Source organism: Erpetoichthys calabaricus, chromosome 14, assembly GCF_900747795.2.
Source record: "Erpetoichthys calabaricus chromosome 14, fErpCal1.3, whole genome shotgun sequence".
NCBI lineage: Eukaryota > Metazoa > Chordata > Cladistia > Polypteriformes > Polypteridae > Erpetoichthys > Erpetoichthys calabaricus.
Genome location: NC_041407.2, coordinates 9869161 through 9890145, shown reverse-complemented (window position 1 = coordinate 9890145; position 20985 = coordinate 9869161). Strand labels below are relative to the sequence as shown.

Below are 20985 nucleotides of genomic sequence, written 5' to 3'. Positions count from 1 at the left end.
ATGTAGGATGGCATTCAAAGAAAACAACTCGGGACATTAAATGAAGGCATTATATGCTGCAAAATGGGAAAGTCAATTATCCATAACTGTTTATCATTTTTGCCCGTTAACGATGTGTCATTTTCTAAACCGCTGTCACACACGTGCGCTTTGGGGACCACTTAAAGGCTCTGGGGATGGTAATTCCCTGCCGATCCACAGGGTGGTGCTGTTTTCTGATGCCTCTTTCTTCCTCCTCCTACAGACCAGATGATTGACAGCCTCACCACCTCTGACGCCAATTCCGATGTCCATCCACCTGGACCCGCCTCTTCCTGCCTGGCCTGCATAATCATAGCGACAGCCTGGAACTCACTCATCTTGTGAGTCTTCGGAATCCTGCCGACTACACCACTGTGAAAGAGGACAAAGACCGGATGAAGAGTTGGGGCGCCCCCACGTCCTCGCTAATTGTAAAGACAAAATTAAATCCTGCTTCTCAGCAAAAGAGAACACCTCTGAAGACACGAGTCTGAAATTAGACTCTCCAAGATGGCAACACAAATACAGGCCAGGCAGGAAGAAACGGTCAGTTCCAGGTGGACAATCACCAGAAGTAACGTCAGAGGCTTTGCAAACCATACACCATGATGGTGTTAGATGTGTAGTTTCAGGCGGCACATAAACTTGTAGTTCCACTCGACTTCATCTTATCGAAGTGTTATTCTCCGTTATAGCTGGTGAGCAAAGCTTATCATGTATTTTACAAAAGAGCACTGTCTAGTGCTGCCGCCGTCCTAACGCAGAGATGATGCTACTCGTGATTTGATTCTAGTTTTCGGCGACAACGATGATTTCACTTCTAGTGGGGATATCCTCCTCCACCATCACGTGGTTCATTTCAATGCCAAACCCTTTTCCAGGTCTCCTGTCTTCTACTTACAGGTGATGCTTTTGGTCTTCGGTGTGTGCTTTCTGACATCTGAAATCTGGGCTGTCTACTGCGAAAGAGGATGGTGCTTCCAACAGGGCAGGCGGTATCTGCAGGTCCTCATCATCCTGCTGTCCCTTGGCGTCGCTGGCTTCTACTTTGCCTACATTTCCTTCCTCAAGACTCAGCTGCAGTGTCACAGAAGCAAGCCGAATGGCTTTACCGACTTCCGCAGAGTGGCCCTGCTCTTTGACGTCGCCTCCAGTCTCTCCGCCATCCTGCTCACCATTCTAACCCTAAAGGTACGGACAAGTATAACGATTCGTGAAATTTGAAGGATGCCGTGAAGTGAGAAGACTATTTGCTGTTCTTGCCTGTTAACAATCATTTGAGCGAAGGGCTTTTGTGTAGGTGGCTGGCAAATAAGTGGACACCCTGAGGGTTTGGGCAACTTTCTGGCATTAAAATAGAGAGTGACGCTGTCATCTGTTGGTCTCAGGGTGGCTGATTAAAAAAGTTTGTCCCTTTGTCCGCTCCTTGGGTCATCAGACTGTCCTCATACAGTCTGGCCAGCCATTTAAAGAGTAGCAGGTGGGTGTGTTTGAGACGGAGCTTAATGATCCTTCTCCTCAGGGGGGGAGTGGCTTCCTCTTTATTGGGAAGGGAGTAGAGTGACCAATTAGACTTCCAGTGGAGGCTCCGCCCCTTTGTGAATTCTAGCTACACCTCATAAGAAGTCACGGGTACATTGTTCACACTGGCTAACGGACACTTGTTTAAAATGTAACGAGAAAACAAAGTCTGGGACGAGTTTGGAAGATACGGTCAATTCTCATTATCTGTGAGGGTTACGTTTTTGAAAATTAATGAGGATACCGCGAATGCTGAAGAATTGAGCCGATGAGAAAAATGAGGTGAGGTTCTGGCAAGACACCAGCTTGTTGGGGGTGTCAGCTGGGGGAGACCACAGGGCTGTCTTTACAGCATCATAGGCCCCCAAACAAGGTAGTGTGATAGCAAAACAGAAACATCATGGGCCCCTATGCTCCTGGGACCCCCAGCCAGTACCCACACATTAAGAAGGCCCTGGGTTTAGTCGTAGAACCCGCCCTTCTCTCTCACCCCTTGAGGCTTAGTAATGATCTTCCACAGGATCACCTGTGGACCCTTAATTACAATTTTTACTTCGTCTACAGGTGCTGGTCATAAAATTAGAATATCATGACAAAGTTGATTTATTTCAGTAATTCCATTCAAAAAGTGAAACTTGTATATTAGATTCATTCATTACACACAGACTGATGTATTTCAAATGTTTATTTCTTTTAATGTTGATGATTATAACTGACAACTAATGAAAGTCCCAAATTCAGTATCTCGGAAAATTAGAATATTGTGAAAAGGTTCAATATTGAAGACACCTGGTGCCACACTCTAATCAGCTCATTAACTCAAAAGCCTTTAAATGGTCTCTCAGTCTAGTTCTGTAGGCTACACAATCATGGGGAAGACTGCTGACTTGACAGTTGTCCAAAAGACGACCACTGACACCTTGCACAAGGAGGGCAAGACACAAAAGGTCATTGCTAAAGAGGCTGGCTGTTCACAGAGCTCTGTGTCCAAGCACATTAATAGAGAGGCGAAGGGAAGGACAAGATGTGGTAGAAAAAAGTGTCCAAGCAATAGGGATAACCGCACCCTGGAGAGGACTGGGAAACAAAACCCATTCAAAAATGTGGGGGAGATTCACAAAGAGTGGACTGCAGCTGGAGTCAGTGCTTCAAGAACCACCAGGCACAGATGTATGCAAGACATGGGTTTCAGCTGTCGCATTCCTTGTGTCAAGCCAATCTTGAACAAGAGACAGCGTTAGAAGTGTCTCGCTTTTGGACTGCTGCGGAGTGGTCCAAAGTTATGTTCTCTGATGAAAGTAAATTTTGCATTTCCTTTGGAAATCAAGGTCCCAGAGTCTGGAGGAAGAGAGGAGAGGCACAGAATCCACGTTGCGTGAGGTCCAGTGTAAAGTTTCCACAGTCAGTGATGGTTTGGGGTGCCATGTCATCTGCTGGTGTTGGTCCATTGTGTTTTCTGAGGTCCAAGGTCAACACAGCCGTCTACCAGGAAGTTTTAGAGCACTTCATGCTTCCTGCTGCCGACGAACTTTATGGAGATGCAGATTTCATTTTCCAATAGGACCTGGCACCTGCACACAGTGCCAAAGCTACCAGTACCTGGTTTAAGGACCATGGTATCCCTGTTCTTGATTGGCCAGCAAACTCGCCTGACCTTAACCCTATAGAAAATCTATGGGGTATTGTGAAGAGGAAGATGCAATACTCCAGACCCAACAATTCAGAAGAGCTGAAGGCCACTATCAGAGCAACATGGGCTCTCATAACACCTGGGCAGTGCCACAGACTGATCGACTCCATGCCACGCCGCATTGCTGCAGTAATCCAGGCCAAAGGAGCCCCAACTAAATATTGAGTGCTGTACATGCTCATACTTTTCATGTTCATACCTTTCAGTTGGCCAACATTTCTAAAAATCCTTTTTTTGCATTGGTCTTAATTGATATTCTAATTTTCCGAGATATTGAATTTGGGACTTTCATTAGTTGTCAGTTATAATCATCAACATTAAAAGAAATAAACATTTGAAATAACATCAGTCTGTGTGTAATGAAGGAATCTAATATACAAGTTTCACTTTTTGAATGAAATTACTGAAATAAATCAACTTTGTCATGATATTCTAATTTTATGACCAGCACCTGTATAGTCAAGTTCTAACGTCTCCTAGGTGGTCTGGTAGAAGCCACGAGCGACAGCAGCAGAGGCAGATCTGAGGACCTCACTAAACCATCCAATCGATAATAGTGATGGCTGGCAGGGACTTAATCAGTGTAAGGTTATGACCCACGGGGAATAATTGCAAGCCCCAGTCCCCATCATGAATAACGTTCAATGACTTACCCACACCTCTCGGTGCTGGGTGGGCACTCGGTGATCTATTCGGTGAAGCATACATGCAGCCGCAGAGATCTCAGGGCTTCACAGACATGGTACTGGTCAATCTCACGTCTCGTAAAACAGCTGCAAGTAAACCACTGGTATCATGAACGGATAAGTGAGTCTGCAGGAATGGAAGTGCGGGTAGCAATGATTTTTGGAATTTTCTTCCATTTTTGACCATTTAAGAGCTATAGTCCACCCATTGGTATGAAGATACTTCTCATGGTAGAAGAATCACAAGGTACCTTCTCACCATGTTTCTGACTGCGACCCTGCTCTGTCTCTCTGTTTTGCTACAGATTGCTCACCAGCTGAGGTTCGTGAGGAAGTGGTCAGTGTTCGGCAAGGCCGTCCAACAGGCCTGGTGGGAGCTCTTCATGGCGAGCGTCCAGCTGCTCTTTCTTCTTGGAGTGTTTGCACAGAGCGGCTATCTGGTAGGAGCCCAGCTGATGACACGAGTCTGCTTTGGTCTGTTTGAATTGCCTCTTTCCAGGGACCAGAAAAAGTGTTAGCCAAACTCCGAAAATGCCCAAAACACACCAAGCAAAAAAAAACTGGAATTGCGTGTGAAGCAGATGATGGGGGCATTCGTACTTCATTTACCTTTTTTGTGTGACGCTTATACACTCATGTGCAGAAGGGACACAGTGACGTAGTTTCTGTTTCAACACAGTGTGGCTAGGAACATATCATGGAAATGTGAGAGTGAAAGGCCTGAAGTTCACTTTACCACCCATCAAATGTCACTTCTGAGCCTTGGTCATCTTCACATTGCAGCCCAATTCGGATTTTTTCAAACAAACATGAAGTCCGACCTTTCCAGATCAGATCTAACAACCTTAAAAAACAGTTTGTGTTTCCGTCCAGTTGCTGTGTCTCTGTCATTCCAACAGATGGCGCATCACACACATTGAAACATTATACAATACAATACAATACAGTTTATTTTTGTATAGCCCAAAATCACACAGGAAGTGCCGCAATGGGCTTTAACAGGCCCTGCCTCTTGACAGCCCCCCAGCCTTGACTCTCTAAGAAGACAAGGAAAAACTCCCAAAAAAAACCTAGTAGGGAAAAATGGAAGAAACCTTGGGAAAGGCAGTTCAAAGAGAGACCCCTTTCCAGGTAGATTGGGCGTGCAGTGGGTGTCAAAAGAAGGGGGTCAATACAATACAATACAGTACAGTACACAGAACAATTTCTCAATATAGTAAGAAATAAAAAAAAATATATATAAATTTTAGAAGTACAGAGTAGAACATTAGAACAATCCAGACAAGAACTGGCCATTCAGCCCAATAAAAATCGCTAGTCCTACCCACTTAATTCTTCTAAAATAACATCAAGTCGTGTTTTGAAGGTCTCTAAAGCCTTACCGTCTACCACACTCCTCGGTCACTTACTCCATGTGTCTGTAGTTCTCTGTGTAAAGAAAAATGTCCTAAAGTTTGTGCGAAATTTACCCTTAACTAGTCTACGGCTGTGCCCCCGTGTTCTTGATGAACACATTTTAATATCACCATCTCAATCCACTGGACTAATTCCCTTCGTAATTTTAAACACTTCAGGCATGACTCCTCTTAATCTTCTTTTGCTTAAAGCATCTGTAGCAATAAAATGCACTGCGTGTGTCATTCCAACAGATGGTGCATCACAAACATTTGTAGTAAAGAAACACATTGCATTTGCCATTGCAACAGGTATTTGTATCAATTTGCATTACAAAATAAATTCCAATAGACGGTGCAATGCAACTGTTAACGCTGACATCTACATGATTACTTAGATTTCTGCACATCTAGTATATACAGTATGTAAAACGCTAAGGTCTGTCTGCCTGTAACACAGTTACTTGTAGATTATCTTAATGTTGGTCTTAATCAAAAGCTTACAACATGCTATGTTCCGGAAATTCAAAAAATTTCAGGTAGTGGCAACCTCAGCAAAGTGACCTGTGGTCATGGGTTTATAATGGCAAAGTGCTCACAAAACCAAGTGACATGGCAGAAGGAAAAAGAAGAAACGTGATATCTGCTGAGTATCAAGCAAATCGCAGAGGCTACTTATATGACAAGGACACCATACTAGAAAGAAGAAGAATAAGAGCAGCCACATCTGCTGAGCTTCTAATGTGAGATACAGAAAGCAGGAACGACAAAAACGGAGAAATTGCTTATTGTTGCTTACGGTATATCCAGCCTTTTGTTGGGTCACTATAGGCAGAAGTTTAATAATGTGCTCTGTGCAAATCTATCTTATAAATCTAAATAAAAAGGCTGACACACAAAGCCAGATTAAGCACAGGGGCTCACACAGAACTGCCAGGCAAACAGTATGACAGAAGATTGTTTGGGCCAAATGGACAGCGTGCAGTCAGTTCGTGAGATATTTCTATCTGTTAAGCCAGCATGGAATTGTATCCTCGTTTAAGTATCGTTGCCTTCTTTGGAATTGCATGCTCGCCTAAGGGGGGTCCCTGCACGTGGAGAAAATGGTATAAAGGCTTAGCACCTTTGAAGCCAACAAACGAATGGAAGACATCACCATTTGTTCCTGAAAATGCCTTCCACTGAACCGACGACACCGACAGACTCCATGCCTCGGACCCCCACTCCAGAACCGGGTCTTGTCACCGGCATCAATCGTCTTTTTATCATCTGCATTGTAAGTCGACATGAAATTATTTCTGCTATGTGACTTCGTATCGCTAGTGAGGGCTATCGTCTTTTATGGTATATCTATATAGATTTGGGTCAAGTAACACGCCGCATTTACAAAAGAACTCATTCCCAGGGAGCAAGCACCTCCTGCTGGACACAGTCACACAACCCCCTCCAACAAAAAGACTTGGCGCTGAACCACATTGACAAGCGAGAAGTAATCCTGAATATGGAGCAGTTGTACAGCCGACAAACACGGTGGCTCTTAGGCGTACAAGACAAAGTCCAGGATACAGAAGTTAGGAATCGAGGAAGAAGAGAGAAATGCACGGCGACCTTCGAGAAGATCTTCAATTAGCGTTGCCTTTACATCCTTACAGCGATGTTTCTTTGAAGACCACTACTTAGCAAAGTTATATTGGTGATGTGATCAGCGTCACGCTGGACCTTTACAAATTCAAAACAAAGAATGTGCGGCCAAAATAGAGAAGTTCCACTTGTTGTAGATGAGGCACCAGAAGTGAACTGAAAGGAGTAACCATTTAGGAAAAAACGTAAGAAGTATCCACAGCTCCTTATCTTTAACTTGGTTTTTATTTGCCTTTTATCTTAGGTCCTTCGGTCCGTGGGTTTCCCTTGTGTGTTACTAAATCTGAAGTGAGACCCAAGTCTGAACGCTTCAATCGGATTTGCCACTAAATGCGCCTTTCCCAACTCATTTGATTTCACGGTTTCTGCATTCGTCGTCGTATCTCTCCCCCTTTGCCACAGATGTAGTACTCCATGCGTCCACTTGGGGGCAGCACATACACAACTTTGTATCGTGGGCTCAGCGTTGAGTGTATGGCTAAGAATCGACAGGTTAACCGATCTCTATGTATCTTCTCTTTTAGCTCTTCTCCACCACACTGGAAGAATTTCAGACATTCGGCCATACGTACCTGTGGCTTGTGTCCGTGTTACGAGGGAGAACTCAGCTGGGCACAATGATTCACAAACACCCGCTGTTTGGACCATCGTACATCTTGAGCTATGTGGTCTGCGTCATTTGGGTGTTCGGTCGACTCTTTGGGGCCGTCGTGATCTGCTGTTACAAGATGGTGCAGACGGAACTGTATAGGCCTGCCTTGGAGCCCCAGGACTATGAGATGGTCGAGTTCTTCATCAAGAGGTTCAAACTCTGGATGGGAATTAGCAAGACCAAAGAGGTACCGTACTCTAGATGGCTTGATAGCAAGCAAATTGAACCATTTAACACTTGGTGATTTCAGCTAGCTAGATGTGACACGTGTATTGAATTTAACAATCAGAGAGCACTTCTCCCATGGCGCTCCAATCACACAAATGAACCAGGCCATGACTTAGACTTAGACTTAGGTCCTCCTGTGGCCTACAGCACATTGGGCAGCAAGTGATCTCCAGTTGTCTCTGTCGTTGGCAATGATTTTGGCCTCTTCAAGACTGACATCAAGTTCAGCAAGATCTTCTTGAAGGGTTCGACGCCAAAACTCCTCTGTTTTCCACTTGGTGGTATCCATTACATACAGTCATATGAAAAAGTTTGGGAACCCCTCTCAGCCTGTATAATAATTGACTCTCCTTTCAACAAAAAAGATAACAGTGGTATGTCTTTCATTTCTTAGAAACATCTGAGTACTGCTGTGTTTTCTGAACAAAGATATTTAGTTGTATGAAATGAAATCAAATGTGAAAAACTGGCTGTGCACAAATGTGGGTCCCCTTGTCATTTTGCTGATTTGAATGCCTGTCACTGCTCAATGCTGATTACTTGCAGCACCAAATTGGTGTGATGAGCTTGTTACACCTTGAACTTCATAGACAGGTGTGTCCAATCATGAGATATAAAGGTATTTAAGGGGGTCAGTTGCAAGTTATGCTTCCTTCCCTTTGACTCTCCTCTGAAGAGTGACAGCATGGGATCCTCAAAGCAACTCTCCAAAGATCTGAAAACAAAGGTTGTTGAGTCTCCTGGTTTAGGGGAAGGCTACACAAAGCTATCTCAGAGGTTTAAACTGTCAGGTTCAACTGTAAGGAACGGAATCAGGAAATGGAAGGCCACAGGCACAGTTGCTGTTAAACCCAGCAGGTCTGGCAGGCCAAGACAAATACAGGAGCGGCATATGCACAGGATTGTGAGAATGGTGACAGACAACCCACAGATCACCTCCAAAGACCTGCAAGAACATCTTGTTGCAGATGGTGTATCTGTACGTCGTTCTACAATTCAGCGCAATTTGTACAAAGAACATCTGTATGGCTGGGTGATGAGAAAGAAGCCCTTTCTGCACTCACGCCACAAACAGAGTCGCTTGTTGTATGCCAATGCTCATTTAGACAAGCCAGATTCATTTTGGAACAAAGTGCTTTGGACTGATGAGACAAAAATTGAGTTATTCGATCAGAACAAAAATCGCTTTGCATGGTGGAAGAACACCGCATTCCAAGAAAAACACCTGCTACCTACTGTCAAATTTGGTGGAGGTTCCATCATGCAGTGGGGCTGTGTGGCTAGTTCAGGGACTGGGGCCCTTGTTAAAGTCGATGGTTGGATTAATTCAACTCAATATCAACAAATTCTTCAGGAAAATGTTCAAGCATCAGTTACACAGGGGTTGGAAATTCCAACAAGACAATGACCCAGAAACACAGTTCGAAATCTACAAAGGCATTCATGCAGAAAGAGAAGTACAATGTTCTGGAATGGCCGTCACAATCACCTGACTTGAATATCGTCGACAATCTATGGGATGATTTGAAGCAGGCTGTCCATCAAATTGAACTGAACTGGAGAGATTTTGTATGAAGAATGGTCAGAAATACCTCCATCCAGAATCCAGACACTCGTCAAAGGCTATAGGAGGACAGCGTCTAGAGGCTCAAAGGAGCAAAAGGAGGCTCAACTAAGTATTGATGTCATATCTCTGTTGGGGTGCCCACATTTATGCACCTGTCTAATTTTGTTATGATGCAAATTGCATATTTTCTGTTAATCCAATCAACTTTATGTCACTGCTGAAATACTACTGTTTCCATAAGGCATGTCATATATTAAAAGGAAGTTCAGCCAATGAGAAACAAAAATCCAAAGAATTAAGAGGGGTTCCCAAACTTTTTCATATGACTGTAGCAATGCTGGCATGTCGGTCTTCTGGCAACTGTAATACGTGGCCTGCAAGCCGCATTCAACGATTTGTCATGCTTAAAACAGTAATCCCTGAGGGATGGAGACGGAGAGGGGGCGGAGCATCTCTCTCGTACTGAAGCCCTTTTCAAGGTCCTTTGACCCGGGGGTTCGATTTCCTGTCCTGTGTGACATAAACATAGATTTCATAAAGTTTTCGAGGTGAAGGCCTCTTTTCGCACGCTGGGCCCGGTCAGTCCTAGTGCTTCACTGAGAATGAGCTATGTCATTGTCCAACCCGCTACATCCTAACACAGGGTCACAGGGGTCTGCTGGAGCCAATCCCAGTCAGCACAGGGCACAAAGCAGGAACAAACCCCAGGCAGGGACAATTTAGGATCACCAATGCACCTAACCTGCATGTCTTTGGACTGTGGGAGGAAACCCACACAGACACGGGGAGAACATGCAAACTCCACGCAGGGAGGACCCGGGAAGCGAACCCAGACCTCCTAACTGCGAGGCAGCAGTGCTACCACTGCGCCACCCTAATGTAAATGTGTTCATATTAAAATTATTTTTGAAACAGGGCTCTCCTAGAGAGCAACACTCTTTGGATTGGGTGCCCCCCCGGATATGGAGGCCCAGGGCCATTGCCCCCTTGCCACCCAATCACCAACCATGCTCCCCTGACGTAAGGGTCTGAATACTTACAGGGATGAGAGGTTTCAGTTTTTTGATTTTTTAAATCATTTTGCAAACCTTTCTGAAAACACGTTGTCCACTTATGGGCCACTGATGGACACAAATGGCAAAATGTATTCATTTACAATAAAGAATGTGTAAAGAAAAGTGAAGGGGTCTCAATCTGTTCTGAGTCCACCGTGTTCGCTCTGCCGACTCTAATGTGTCTGCATGTCGTGTCTTTTCAGTTTCGCCACAAAGTGAAGTTTGAAGGAATCGAGTCTCTCCCTTCAAGATCATCCCAGAATTCCAAAACATCTCCAACTCTGACCGACACCTCAGAGGAGCCCCGCACAGGTTCGGCCATTTCTTCGGGTTCGGAGGATTCCATCCTCATGGAGAGCAGCCAGTCGGCGGCCTATGATGTGCAGGTCTACCTGGAGCGTCTCCTCCCTACCGTCAACAGCCTGCTGACGCAGTTTGACCGTGTCAATAAGGTCACCGACGACCTCCTAGAGATCGAGAGCGATCTGCAGAGGGTTCAGCGTATGGCCACGGAAAAAAGAAGGAAGAGACGGGGCTGGCAACGGATGAGGAATGAGGAAAGGCCACCTTCCGTCTCCATTCCCTCACCGTCACCTTCCCCGGCAACGTTTTCAAGCAGAGCTCCCGTTCCGTTTCCCCGTAGCCATACCACATTTCCCGAGTCCCCTCTTCTCCATCCTCTCCCTCTTCAACAGCAAACGGGTGGCTTTTTGGGAATCGAGAGCTGCAGGGATGCTCTCGTGCCACCGTCACCGTCGTCAGCTGCGGCAGAGAGCAGACTAGGCCGAGCTCCGCGCAGAAGAGCCTGGTATTCTGGCCCTCCGCTCTCAGCAGATTTTAGCCAGAGGACTCTTCCGACTGTCGTGAGCAAAAATGGGGACCGGCCAAAGAGTGAAGAAGGCAAGGGGAGACGCAACGTGGACCACGCGCCGGTGAAGCGGAGAGCCTGGCATAATGAAGGCTCTTAAAAGAGCTTTAGTCTTTGCAAGCAGAGATCCGTCGGCCTACCGAAAGCAAAATGAAGTCCGTCAACCTATGACAGAGGCCAAAGCGGAGAGTTTAGATTATGGCCAACTGTAGCCGATTCATAGGAGTAAACAGAACTGAAAAGTGCGGCACCTACTGTAAACCACTTGACGGAATTTGATTTTTCTTTTGTCTCCTCTTTGTGTAAAACTTGCACGGATGAAAACAAATGTTCCTGAAAACAATTATTTCGGAAGGTGAAGGATTTAGGAATCTGTGGCCGACAACTGACGTCAAGGCATCGTTTTTAGTCCACAAATCAGACCCGTCACCCATGACCGGCGTTTCGAAGGTCTACTAGTGGGGACAGAGGAAGTGGCATGAAAGTCCTTCAAGGATGTTGTGGAAAACTTCAGAGCAGCAAACTGAAGTACATCTAACATGCGTCAAGTATACGGTGACCAGTAGGGGGTGTTGCAGCACCACCACACAAATCCCGGTACAATCAAAGGTTTATTGTTACAAACCCCTTACAGAAAAGGCTTCTTTAATAAACACAGTGCAGTTCTTCTCCTTCTTGTCTCTTCTCCTCTCTCCTCCCAGGTGAACTTTGTCCTTCATCCGCGCAATTCCAACTCGCTTCTTGTATGTTGGACCCGGGGGTAGTTCCAGTGCTGGGGCATGGCCCGATGGACACACTTCAGGGTCAAACGGATGTCCAACAAAGTAGGGATGATGGATCCCTGCAGTACCCACCTGGTGGCATCAACGGAACCCAACAAGGCTGCCCTAAGGGACTATGACACACGAGTAACGTCGCTCAGGGAGGCAGCTACATGGCGTGTCGGGGGAGCAAGTGGTCCAGCCAGGTTGTTTTCCCACTGGCCTCCCATCCAGGCCAGGAATCGCCCAGTCCATCCCACTTATGATACAAAACCATGAAGTGCAACAAAAGAGGTCAACGTAATCGAGCAAACATCAGCCTGGGGGACAAGGTGACCAAATTGAAGATCTCAAAACAAAACAGAATGGAGTTGCAATTCCTTGGTTACAACACCAAACAGCTCCTATCAGTTAGACCAGTGATCTCCAACTCCAGTCCTGGACAGCCGCAGTGGCTGCATGTTTTCATTCTAACCCTTTTCTTAATAGGTGACCAGTTTTTGTTGCTAATTAACTCCTTTTCCATTCTGCCTTGGGAAAGGCAATTCAAAGAGAGACCCCTTTCCAGGTAGGTTGGGCATGCAGTGGGTGTCAAAAAGAAGGTCAATACAATAAAATACACAGAACAGAACACAAGTAATCCTCAATACAATACAATAGTGCAATAGAAATATTACAAGTTCACAGCAGAATTCAACGGTAGATGATATCCCATAATACGATTTGGATTTGTTTAGAGTCCTGGAGACCTCGGACATCAAGCTGCCTCCCCCTATTGGCCATTCTACAGCTGAGTCAGTGCTAGCCCGGCCAATCCAATGAAAGGACCCCTCTACCCGATGATTCCTGCAATCCTCCATCAGAGATGACTTTACCTTAGGCAGGCAGAACAACTTGGCAGGTGGGCCGTGGCACCAAGTGCCACATTTGAGTACCGAGAACAGAAGCAGAGTAGGTGAGGGCTAGTAACAAATTCTAACTATCAAATTCCTTATGTTTTAGTGCTAATGACTTAACAACAGAGATGCAGTCTGTACAGTTACTCAGCAGCTCTAGTCAGGGTGTGCTAAACTGAAGTGGTGAGTCTTCAGCCAGGATCTGAAAGCTAAGACCGAAGGGGCATCTCTTATAGTAGCAGGCAGACCAGTCCACAGTTTAGGGGTGACCCCTGTAACTAAACGCTCGAGCTTCCACTGTTATTTTATTAATCCTTGGAATCATAAGCAGACCAGCATCTTGAGATCTTAATGTGCGCTCTGGTTTGCAAGTCATGATAAGTTCAGACAAGTAAGCCGGACCTCGGCCATTTAAGGCTTTAAATGATAAAAGGAGAATTTTGAAATCTGCCCTAAACTTAACCGGGAGCCAGTGTAAGGATTTAAGGACTGGAGTTATGTGTTTGTATTTTTGGATTACCTGCAAGCTGTATAAAGAACAGTGTGAACATCCAGTGAACACCTCATTGCAGCAGTCAATCCTACTAGAAATAATTTTCGTAATCTTCTTAGTAACCTCGAGGCTTGAAGTGTTGCCGCTGTAATGTGTGAAGTTTATTTCAAAGCCTCCAGAATAAGCTGACAGGGTGAAACTGGCCAGGAAGATGGAGAGAAACCTGTGAAAGGAGGAGCCCGGCAGGCTATTTTAAAATGCTGATGTATGCTAAACCAATATATGGCTAGAGTGACCGAGGGCCACCGTCTACAGAAGCCATTAGTGATGTGAACAGCTGCCATATTGGTCTGAGAAGAACGCAGCCCAGATGCCAGTTCTCCATACCTGGCAAGGTTTATAAAAACTCGAGTATATAAAATGAGGAGGAAGCCATCCCGAAGCTCCATGCCACCACACACTCTGCCGGGTGGTCGTATAATTGTCAGCGTTCCCCACTGAAGAAAAGGATGACGATTGTATTGTTCCAAAGGCTTCACTCCGGCCTGCTTATGTGAGTATTGTCACAAAAAGAGTCCAGACAGTCAAAAAAGGTTTGGGGCAGCCACCCGTATATTATAACCCTGTCTGCAAAAGGCTGAAAAATGATTGAGTAGTTTAAAAGACTCCAAAGAGTCCAAAACAGAACTGAATACGTGGAGGGAAGATGGCGGTTTTAAGGGCTGGTGGAGGAAATTATGTCATCTATGCCGGAACCCGGAAGTGACGTCATCGGAGGCACCGGAAGTGACATCATCAGGGGGTGCCGGAACCTGGCGGGACTTCCCGGGAATGGTCTGCAAGGAACTGAGAGAGACAGTCAGCACACTCCACCACCCCCTGGTCTGATGTAGTATTACAATAACTCCAGCCCTTTAGCTGCCTCCTGATCGCACGTGTGTGACAGTATAAATGCTATTTTTCTGGAGGTGTGGAAGTTTTCTTTTAAAACCAGTTACAGTCGTATGAAAAAGTTTGGGAACCCCTCTTAATACTTTGGATTTTTGTTTCTCATTGGCTGAACTTGCTTTTAATATATGACATGCCTTATGGACACAGCAGAATTTCAGCAGGGACATTAAGTTTATTGGATTAACAGAAAATATGCAATATGCATCATAACAAAATTAGACATGTGCATAAATTTGGGCACCCCAACAGAGATATGTCATCAATACTTAGTTGAGCCTCCTTTTGCACATATAACAGCCTCTAGACGCTGTCCTCCTATAGCCTTTGACGAGTGTCTGGATTCTGGATGGAGGTATTGTTGACCATTCTTCATACAAAATCTTTCCAGTTCAGTTCAATTTGATGGACAGCCTGCTTCAAATCATCCCATAAATTTTTGATGATATTCAAGTCAGGGGACTGTGACGGCCATTCCAGAACATTCCACTTCTCCCTCTGTATCAATGCCTTTGTAGATTTCGAACTGTGTTTTTGGGTCATTGTCTTGTTGGAATATCCAACCCCTGTGTAACTGATGCTTGAACATTATCCTGAAGAATTTGTTGATATTGGGTTGAATTCATCCAACCATCGACTTTAACAAGGGCCCCAGTCCCTAAACTAGCCACACAGCCCCACAGCATGATGGAACCTCCACCAAATTTGACAGTAGGTAGCAGGTGTTTTTCTTGGAATGCGGTGTTCTTTGTCTGCCATGCAAAGCGCTTTTTGTTCTGACCAAATAACTCAATTTGTGTCTCATCAGTCCAAAGCACTTTGTTCCAGAATGAATCTGGCTTGTCTAAATGAGCATTGGCATACAACAAGCGACTCTGTTTGTGGCATGAGTGCAGAAAGGGCTTCTTTCTCATCACCCTGCCATACAGATGTTCTTTGTGCAAATTGCGCTGAATTGTAGAACGATGTCCAGATACACCATCTGCAGCAAGATGTTCTTGCAGGTCTTTGGAGGTGATCTGTGGGTTGTCTGTCACCATTCTCACAATCCTGCCCATATGCCGCTCCTGTATTTGTCTTGGCCTGCCAGTCCTGCTGGGTTTAACAGCAACTGTGCCTGTGGTCTTCCATTTCCTGATTCCATTCCTTACAGTTGAAACTGACAGTTTAAACCTCTGAGATAGCTTTGTGTAGCCTTCCCCTAAACCAGGAGACTCAACAATCTTTGTTTTCAGATCTTTGGAGAGTTGCTGTGAGGATCTCATGCTGTCACTCTTCAGAGGAGAGTCAAAGGGAAGCACAAGTTACAATTGACCACCTTAAATCCCTTTATATCTCATGATTGGACACCCCTGTCTATGAAGTTCAAGGCGTAACGAGCTCATCCCACCAATTTGGTGTTGCAAGTAATCAGCATTGAGCAGTGACAGGCATTCAAATCAGCACAATGACAAGGGGACCCACATTTGTGCACAGCCAGTTTTTCACATTTGATTTCATTTCATACAACTAAATTTCTTTGTTCAGAAAACACAGCAGTACTCAGATGTTCCCAGGAAATGAAAGACATACCACTGTTATCTTTTTTGTTGAAAGGAGAGTACATTATTATGCAGGCCTAGAGGGGTTCCCAAACTTTTTCATATGACTGTAAGTACGTCGATCTCTTTTTGTACCGTATTGCTGTCGTCTGATTATTTCCACTGTGGTTATTAAAGTGACGTGTGTGGCTCAGGTCTACCCTGCGAGTCAGCGCCCCCTGGTGGAGACACTTGGCCTGAATGATGTCCTGTCTTCTCTTGTCTTGTTATGTTGGGTTATGTCAGTTGATTTGGTTTGTGGACGCTTTGATGTGACGTTTGAGGTGTGCAGCTCCCCCTGCAGGACCGAATTGGCGTCCCCCTTTGTGTTCGCACGCGGGACGGGGGAATGGAATGGTCTTTATAAGCATGGCCGTGGGCGCAATAGGGGGGAGTTTTTTGTTCTGATCTCAGATGGGGTGTGCGAGGTGCACCAGACGTACAGGGTGGGGGGGTTATGGCTTGAGGGTCCTATGAACCAAACGCGGCTCCTGAGATTTTTTTTCTTTAAGGGGTCCTGTTTTTCTTGTTTTTGCCTCCTTTAAGGCTGCTAATACCCTTTTACGGAACTGAATCAACATCAGGGTAACTTACTTGTTTTTGTTCATTCTCATAATAAGAATTGTTTTACAGTAACTCTGGACTACGTTTTCTTTTGTTGCTCTTCAGTGTACACGTTCCCCCCGTAAATTCATAAAGAACTGAGATTATAGACTCTCATTACAGACCCTTGGTCCTGGTTGGTCCCAAACTACTAGCAGGCCATCTGCATTAGTAGACGCCTTGTGACGATATGGTGACATGGTCACCCGACGCATTCCGTGCCCCCCCAGATTAAATAAGAGAAACAGAAATGAGCGTGTGGCGCCCTCTGCTGGAGAACTGGGCCTTGCTTGCATCAGTGGTGAGTGACGGACTGCTGGTTCTCGATCCCCAGCCCAGCATCACGTGGGTGACTTGGTGGGAGCTGACGCTAGCGACTTGAATTTGTGTTTCTTTGGCATCTCGTATGACTCCCATGAGCTACATAACCGGGGTCCGCAGCTAAACCTGAGCATGAAAATGGGCCACAGAAATCAATGCTGGTGTTGTTCAGCGTAGAAAAGGAAGGCACTGTCTTTGTGAAAGTTAAGGGCCACTCTCAGACGTTACAAGAGAAGTTCTGAATGGTATTTGAAACCTGCTGGTCACCTCTGTCACAGTAAGACCACCCCTGAACGTAGACGCTGCCCCCCCCCCCCCAACCCAACCCCATCCTATCATCTCAGTCACATTTCAAATCAGGGAGGCAAACCCCAGTTCTCCAGGAGAGGGCGCCACGCATTCATTTCTGTTTCTCTTTTTGGCACAGAATGCATCGGGTAGCGACAGCTCTAAACGGGCACAGACTGACGGTCCCACACTCTAACGGCGTGACGGCGAAGCGACTGTGGTGGCTTAAATTAAATGTGACCCTGTTGTGTTAAAGGAGAGAAAAGAAAATCGGAAGAACAAACTGTAATAAGCGCGACACAATGGGGGACTCACTCATTTAGTTGCAAAGAGAAAGAAATAATAATGGGAAAAAAGATTTTTTTTTCTCCTTTTTTTTGATATCTTTTGCTTCCTGAATTAATGATCATCCCACGTCCTTCTGCACATCTGACAGGTTTTAATGAGCAATCTGTTCGGTACATTTGTGGAGTTTTTTTTTTTTTTTATTAAATTTACAGGACTTGAGTAAACCTGGCAGAGGTTTTAGCAGCGGCGCCCGCCTGCCCGCCAGATCTGCATAATCATAACCGTGTCCGGCCGCTGACATTCCCGATTGAAGGAGATAGTGAAGGCACCTTGGAAATGGAAAAGTGAGATGCCTTGAAGACTGGCTTCTTAACGTGGCAAAGATTGGTCCTGGCAGTTGCCCGTTGATGCCAGGCATTCATTTTACTGAAATACATCCTGGTCTCTCTTTCAGTTTCACTGTTTTGCATGCTGGACTTTTCCTTTGGGTTGGCAAGTTGCTGTTAAAAGATTTCAGTCGTTCGTTAAGTACGGGCATCTCCATGGCTGAGCCTTTAGGGGGCAGGCATTGTATCCAGCAGGGGGCGCTTACTCCCTGGTACAGTGGAACCTCGGGTCGCAACTGTAATTCGTTCCAAAACTCTGGTCGCAACCTGATTTGGTCGTGACCCGAAGTAATTTCCCCTATAGGGTTGTATGTAAATACAATTAATCCTTTCCAGACCATACGAACTGTATGTACTGTAAATATATATTTTTTAAGATTTTTAAGCACAAAAATAGTTAATTATACCATAGAATGCACAGCGTAATAAACTAAATGTAAAAACATTGAATAACAGAGAAAACCTTGAACAGAGAAAACTAGCATTGTAAGAGTTCACGCTAATAGCCTTAGGAACCGCTCGCTGTAAACACTTTTTTTTAATGAGTTTTAAGCACAGGGAAAAAAAAATGAACATTTGAAAAATCCATAATTTATATAAAAACAAACCATAAACAACCAAGAAAACTAACCTTGCATGAGTCGATTTCTGGCGTGAAGGAAGTGAGGAGGAAGCTGCGTGGAGAGGAGATTACAGTTTTGAGGTAAAGTCTGTGACGATGCGGGTCCGCTGCTTGCTCCCATCTCGCTTCCGGGAGCCCTTAAACCCGTCACCGCCGGTAATGTTACCGATGGGCATGACAGTGAGGCACTACAATCGAGCAAGGGGATGGGGCAAAAAGTGCCAAGTGCTTTTACGAAAATCAACAAAACAACAATCAAAAACAACGTCCAAATTAAATAAAGCGCAGTGCTTTCAGAATCCATCCATCCATCCATCCATTGTCTCCCGCTTATCCGAGGTCGGGTCGCGGGGGCAGCAGCTTGAGCAGAGATGCCCAGACTTCCCTCTCCCCGGCCACTTCTTCTAGCTCTTCCGGGAGAATCCCGAGGCATTCCCAGGCCACTCGAGAGACATAGTCCCTCCAGCGTGTCCTGGGTCTTCCCCGGGGCCTCCTCCTGGTTAGACGTGCCTGGAACACCTCACCAGGGAGGCGTCCAGGAGGCATCCTGATCAGATGCCCGAGCCACCTCATCTGACTCCTCTCGATGCGGAGGAGCGGCGGCTCTACCCTGAGCCCCTCCCGGATGACTGAGCTTCTCAACCTGTCTTTAAAGAAGAGCCCAGACACCCTGCGGAGGAAACTCATTTCAGCCGCTTGTATTCGCGATCTCGTTCTTTTGGTCACTACCCATAGCTCATGACCATAGGTGAGGGTAGGAACATAGATCGACTGGTAAATTGAGAGCTTTGCCTTACGGCTCAGCTCCTTTTTCACCACGACAGACCGATGCAGAGCCCACATCACTGCGGACGCCGCACCGATCCGCCTGTCGATCTCACACTTCATTCTTCCCCTCACTCGTGAGCAAGATCCTGAGATACTTGAACTCCTCCACTTGGGGCAGGATCTCACTCCCAACCCTGAGAGGGCACTCCACCCTTTTCCGGCTGAGGACCATGGTCTCAGATGTGGAGGTGCTGATTCCCATCCCAGCCGCTTTCAGAATCCTTCAATAAATAAATGATCACATGAAAACAGAATTGAAGTGGAGGTTAAATTCCAATAGAAGAAAAAGCCTTCATTAAATACAATGAGGTTAAAACAAAGCTTTAAAAACAAGCCCGGTGCATTCTTTAACTGCCTTCTCGGCCTTACGCGGTGTGACAGATAGGGGGTGCTCTCGCTCCCTTGAACCCTCTGATCAGACGCCAGACACCAGATAAAAGTCCAACAATTGTTTTTATTTGGACAATAATGTGCACAAAGTACCCTCCACTCCACTACTCTCATAACTCAACACAATACTCAATACAATTAATCCCAATCCTCCACTCCCAGATGCATTGCCACCCTTCCTCCCAACTCAGCTCAACCCTGGGATCTCCTACAGTCCTTTATATAGTTCATGACCCCAGAAGTACTTCTGAGCCCTCAGTCCATGTGATTATTCAGCACTTCTGGGTCAGATGAAGATTCCTCTTCTTCATCCCGGAAGTACGTCATTCCCTCTGTCGCCGTGACTAAGATGTACTTCCGGCTTATAGGTAAAACCGAAGTCTCTGGGCCTTCCTGCAGTGTCCCCTGGAGGCCCCCATGGTATCCAGCAGGGCTGTGATGAAAAACTCCACTGTCCATGATGCCCTGGTGGAACTCAGGGAACCTCTATGTTGCAAGCAGGGCTCCACCTTGTGGCCTGGGGGTATTGGCCGGAATGAAAGGCCATCCTTCTTCTGGTCACTCCAGCTCCTTGATCGCTCAGCTGGAGCGACCGCTTCCTTCTGCCCCACCGAGTGTCGGCCAAAACACCCCTGCTTGGGCTCACTGCCCAGCTGCCGGCCTGCAAGCATGCACGCCCTCGCTCGCTCGCTCCAATAGAAAAAAGTCGTCATTAAATACAACGAGGTTAAAACAAGGTTGGAAGCAGTCTCTTTAAAAACAAGCCCGGTGCATTCTTTGCTGTAGCAATCAACCACCACGTCCCCTCGCTAAGCTGCAAGCGCAGCGATTATTTATTTAAATTTGGCCTCTTGACGTGAGCTGTGGACCCGCTATGCCACAAAGTCCCTCTGCGCGGTGCACGTCTAACCGAGAACAATGTACTGTACAGGGAGAGACTGAACATGGCGCGTACGAACTGGAAGGGAAACGAAATAGAGCACAAAGAGTTCACAACGAATGCACAGGGAAAGACTGAACACGTGCGGAATTCATCGGCGTGTACGAACCGGAAGAGAAACTGGCTTATTCGTCACCCGAGTGTGCATGGTCGTGAACAGATGCAAAAGTTTGCCAAAATTTTGGTCGTAACCCGATTTGTACGTGTTCCAAGACGTTCGTGACCCGAGGTTCCATTGTATTGTGTTGTTTATTGATGCAGGACAACCATGGCGAAAATAATCAGACAAAAAAAAAGAGATTAATGTGCACATTGGGG

At 45.9% G+C, this 20985-nt stretch overlaps 1 protein-coding gene across 2 annotated transcripts in view; it reads left to right on the top strand.

Moving 5' to 3' along the window:
- The window catches only part of pkd1b (polycystic kidney disease 1b), a 118942-nt gene extending 106950 nt beyond the window's left edge, over nt 1–11992 (top strand). For both annotated transcript variants that reach the window (XM_051936479.1, XM_051936480.1), the window contains 4 exons: nt 925–1212; nt 4224–4358; nt 7478–7792; nt 10659–11992. In XM_051936479.1, coding sequence (XP_051792439.1) covers nt 925–1212; nt 4224–4358; nt 7478–7792; nt 10659–11423 — 1503 coding nt within the window. In that variant the 3' untranslated portion in view covers nt 11424–11992. The remainder of the gene's footprint in view (nt 1–924; nt 1213–4223; nt 4359–7477; nt 7793–10658) is intronic.
- The last annotated feature ends 8993 nt before the right edge of the window (nt 11993–20985 follow it).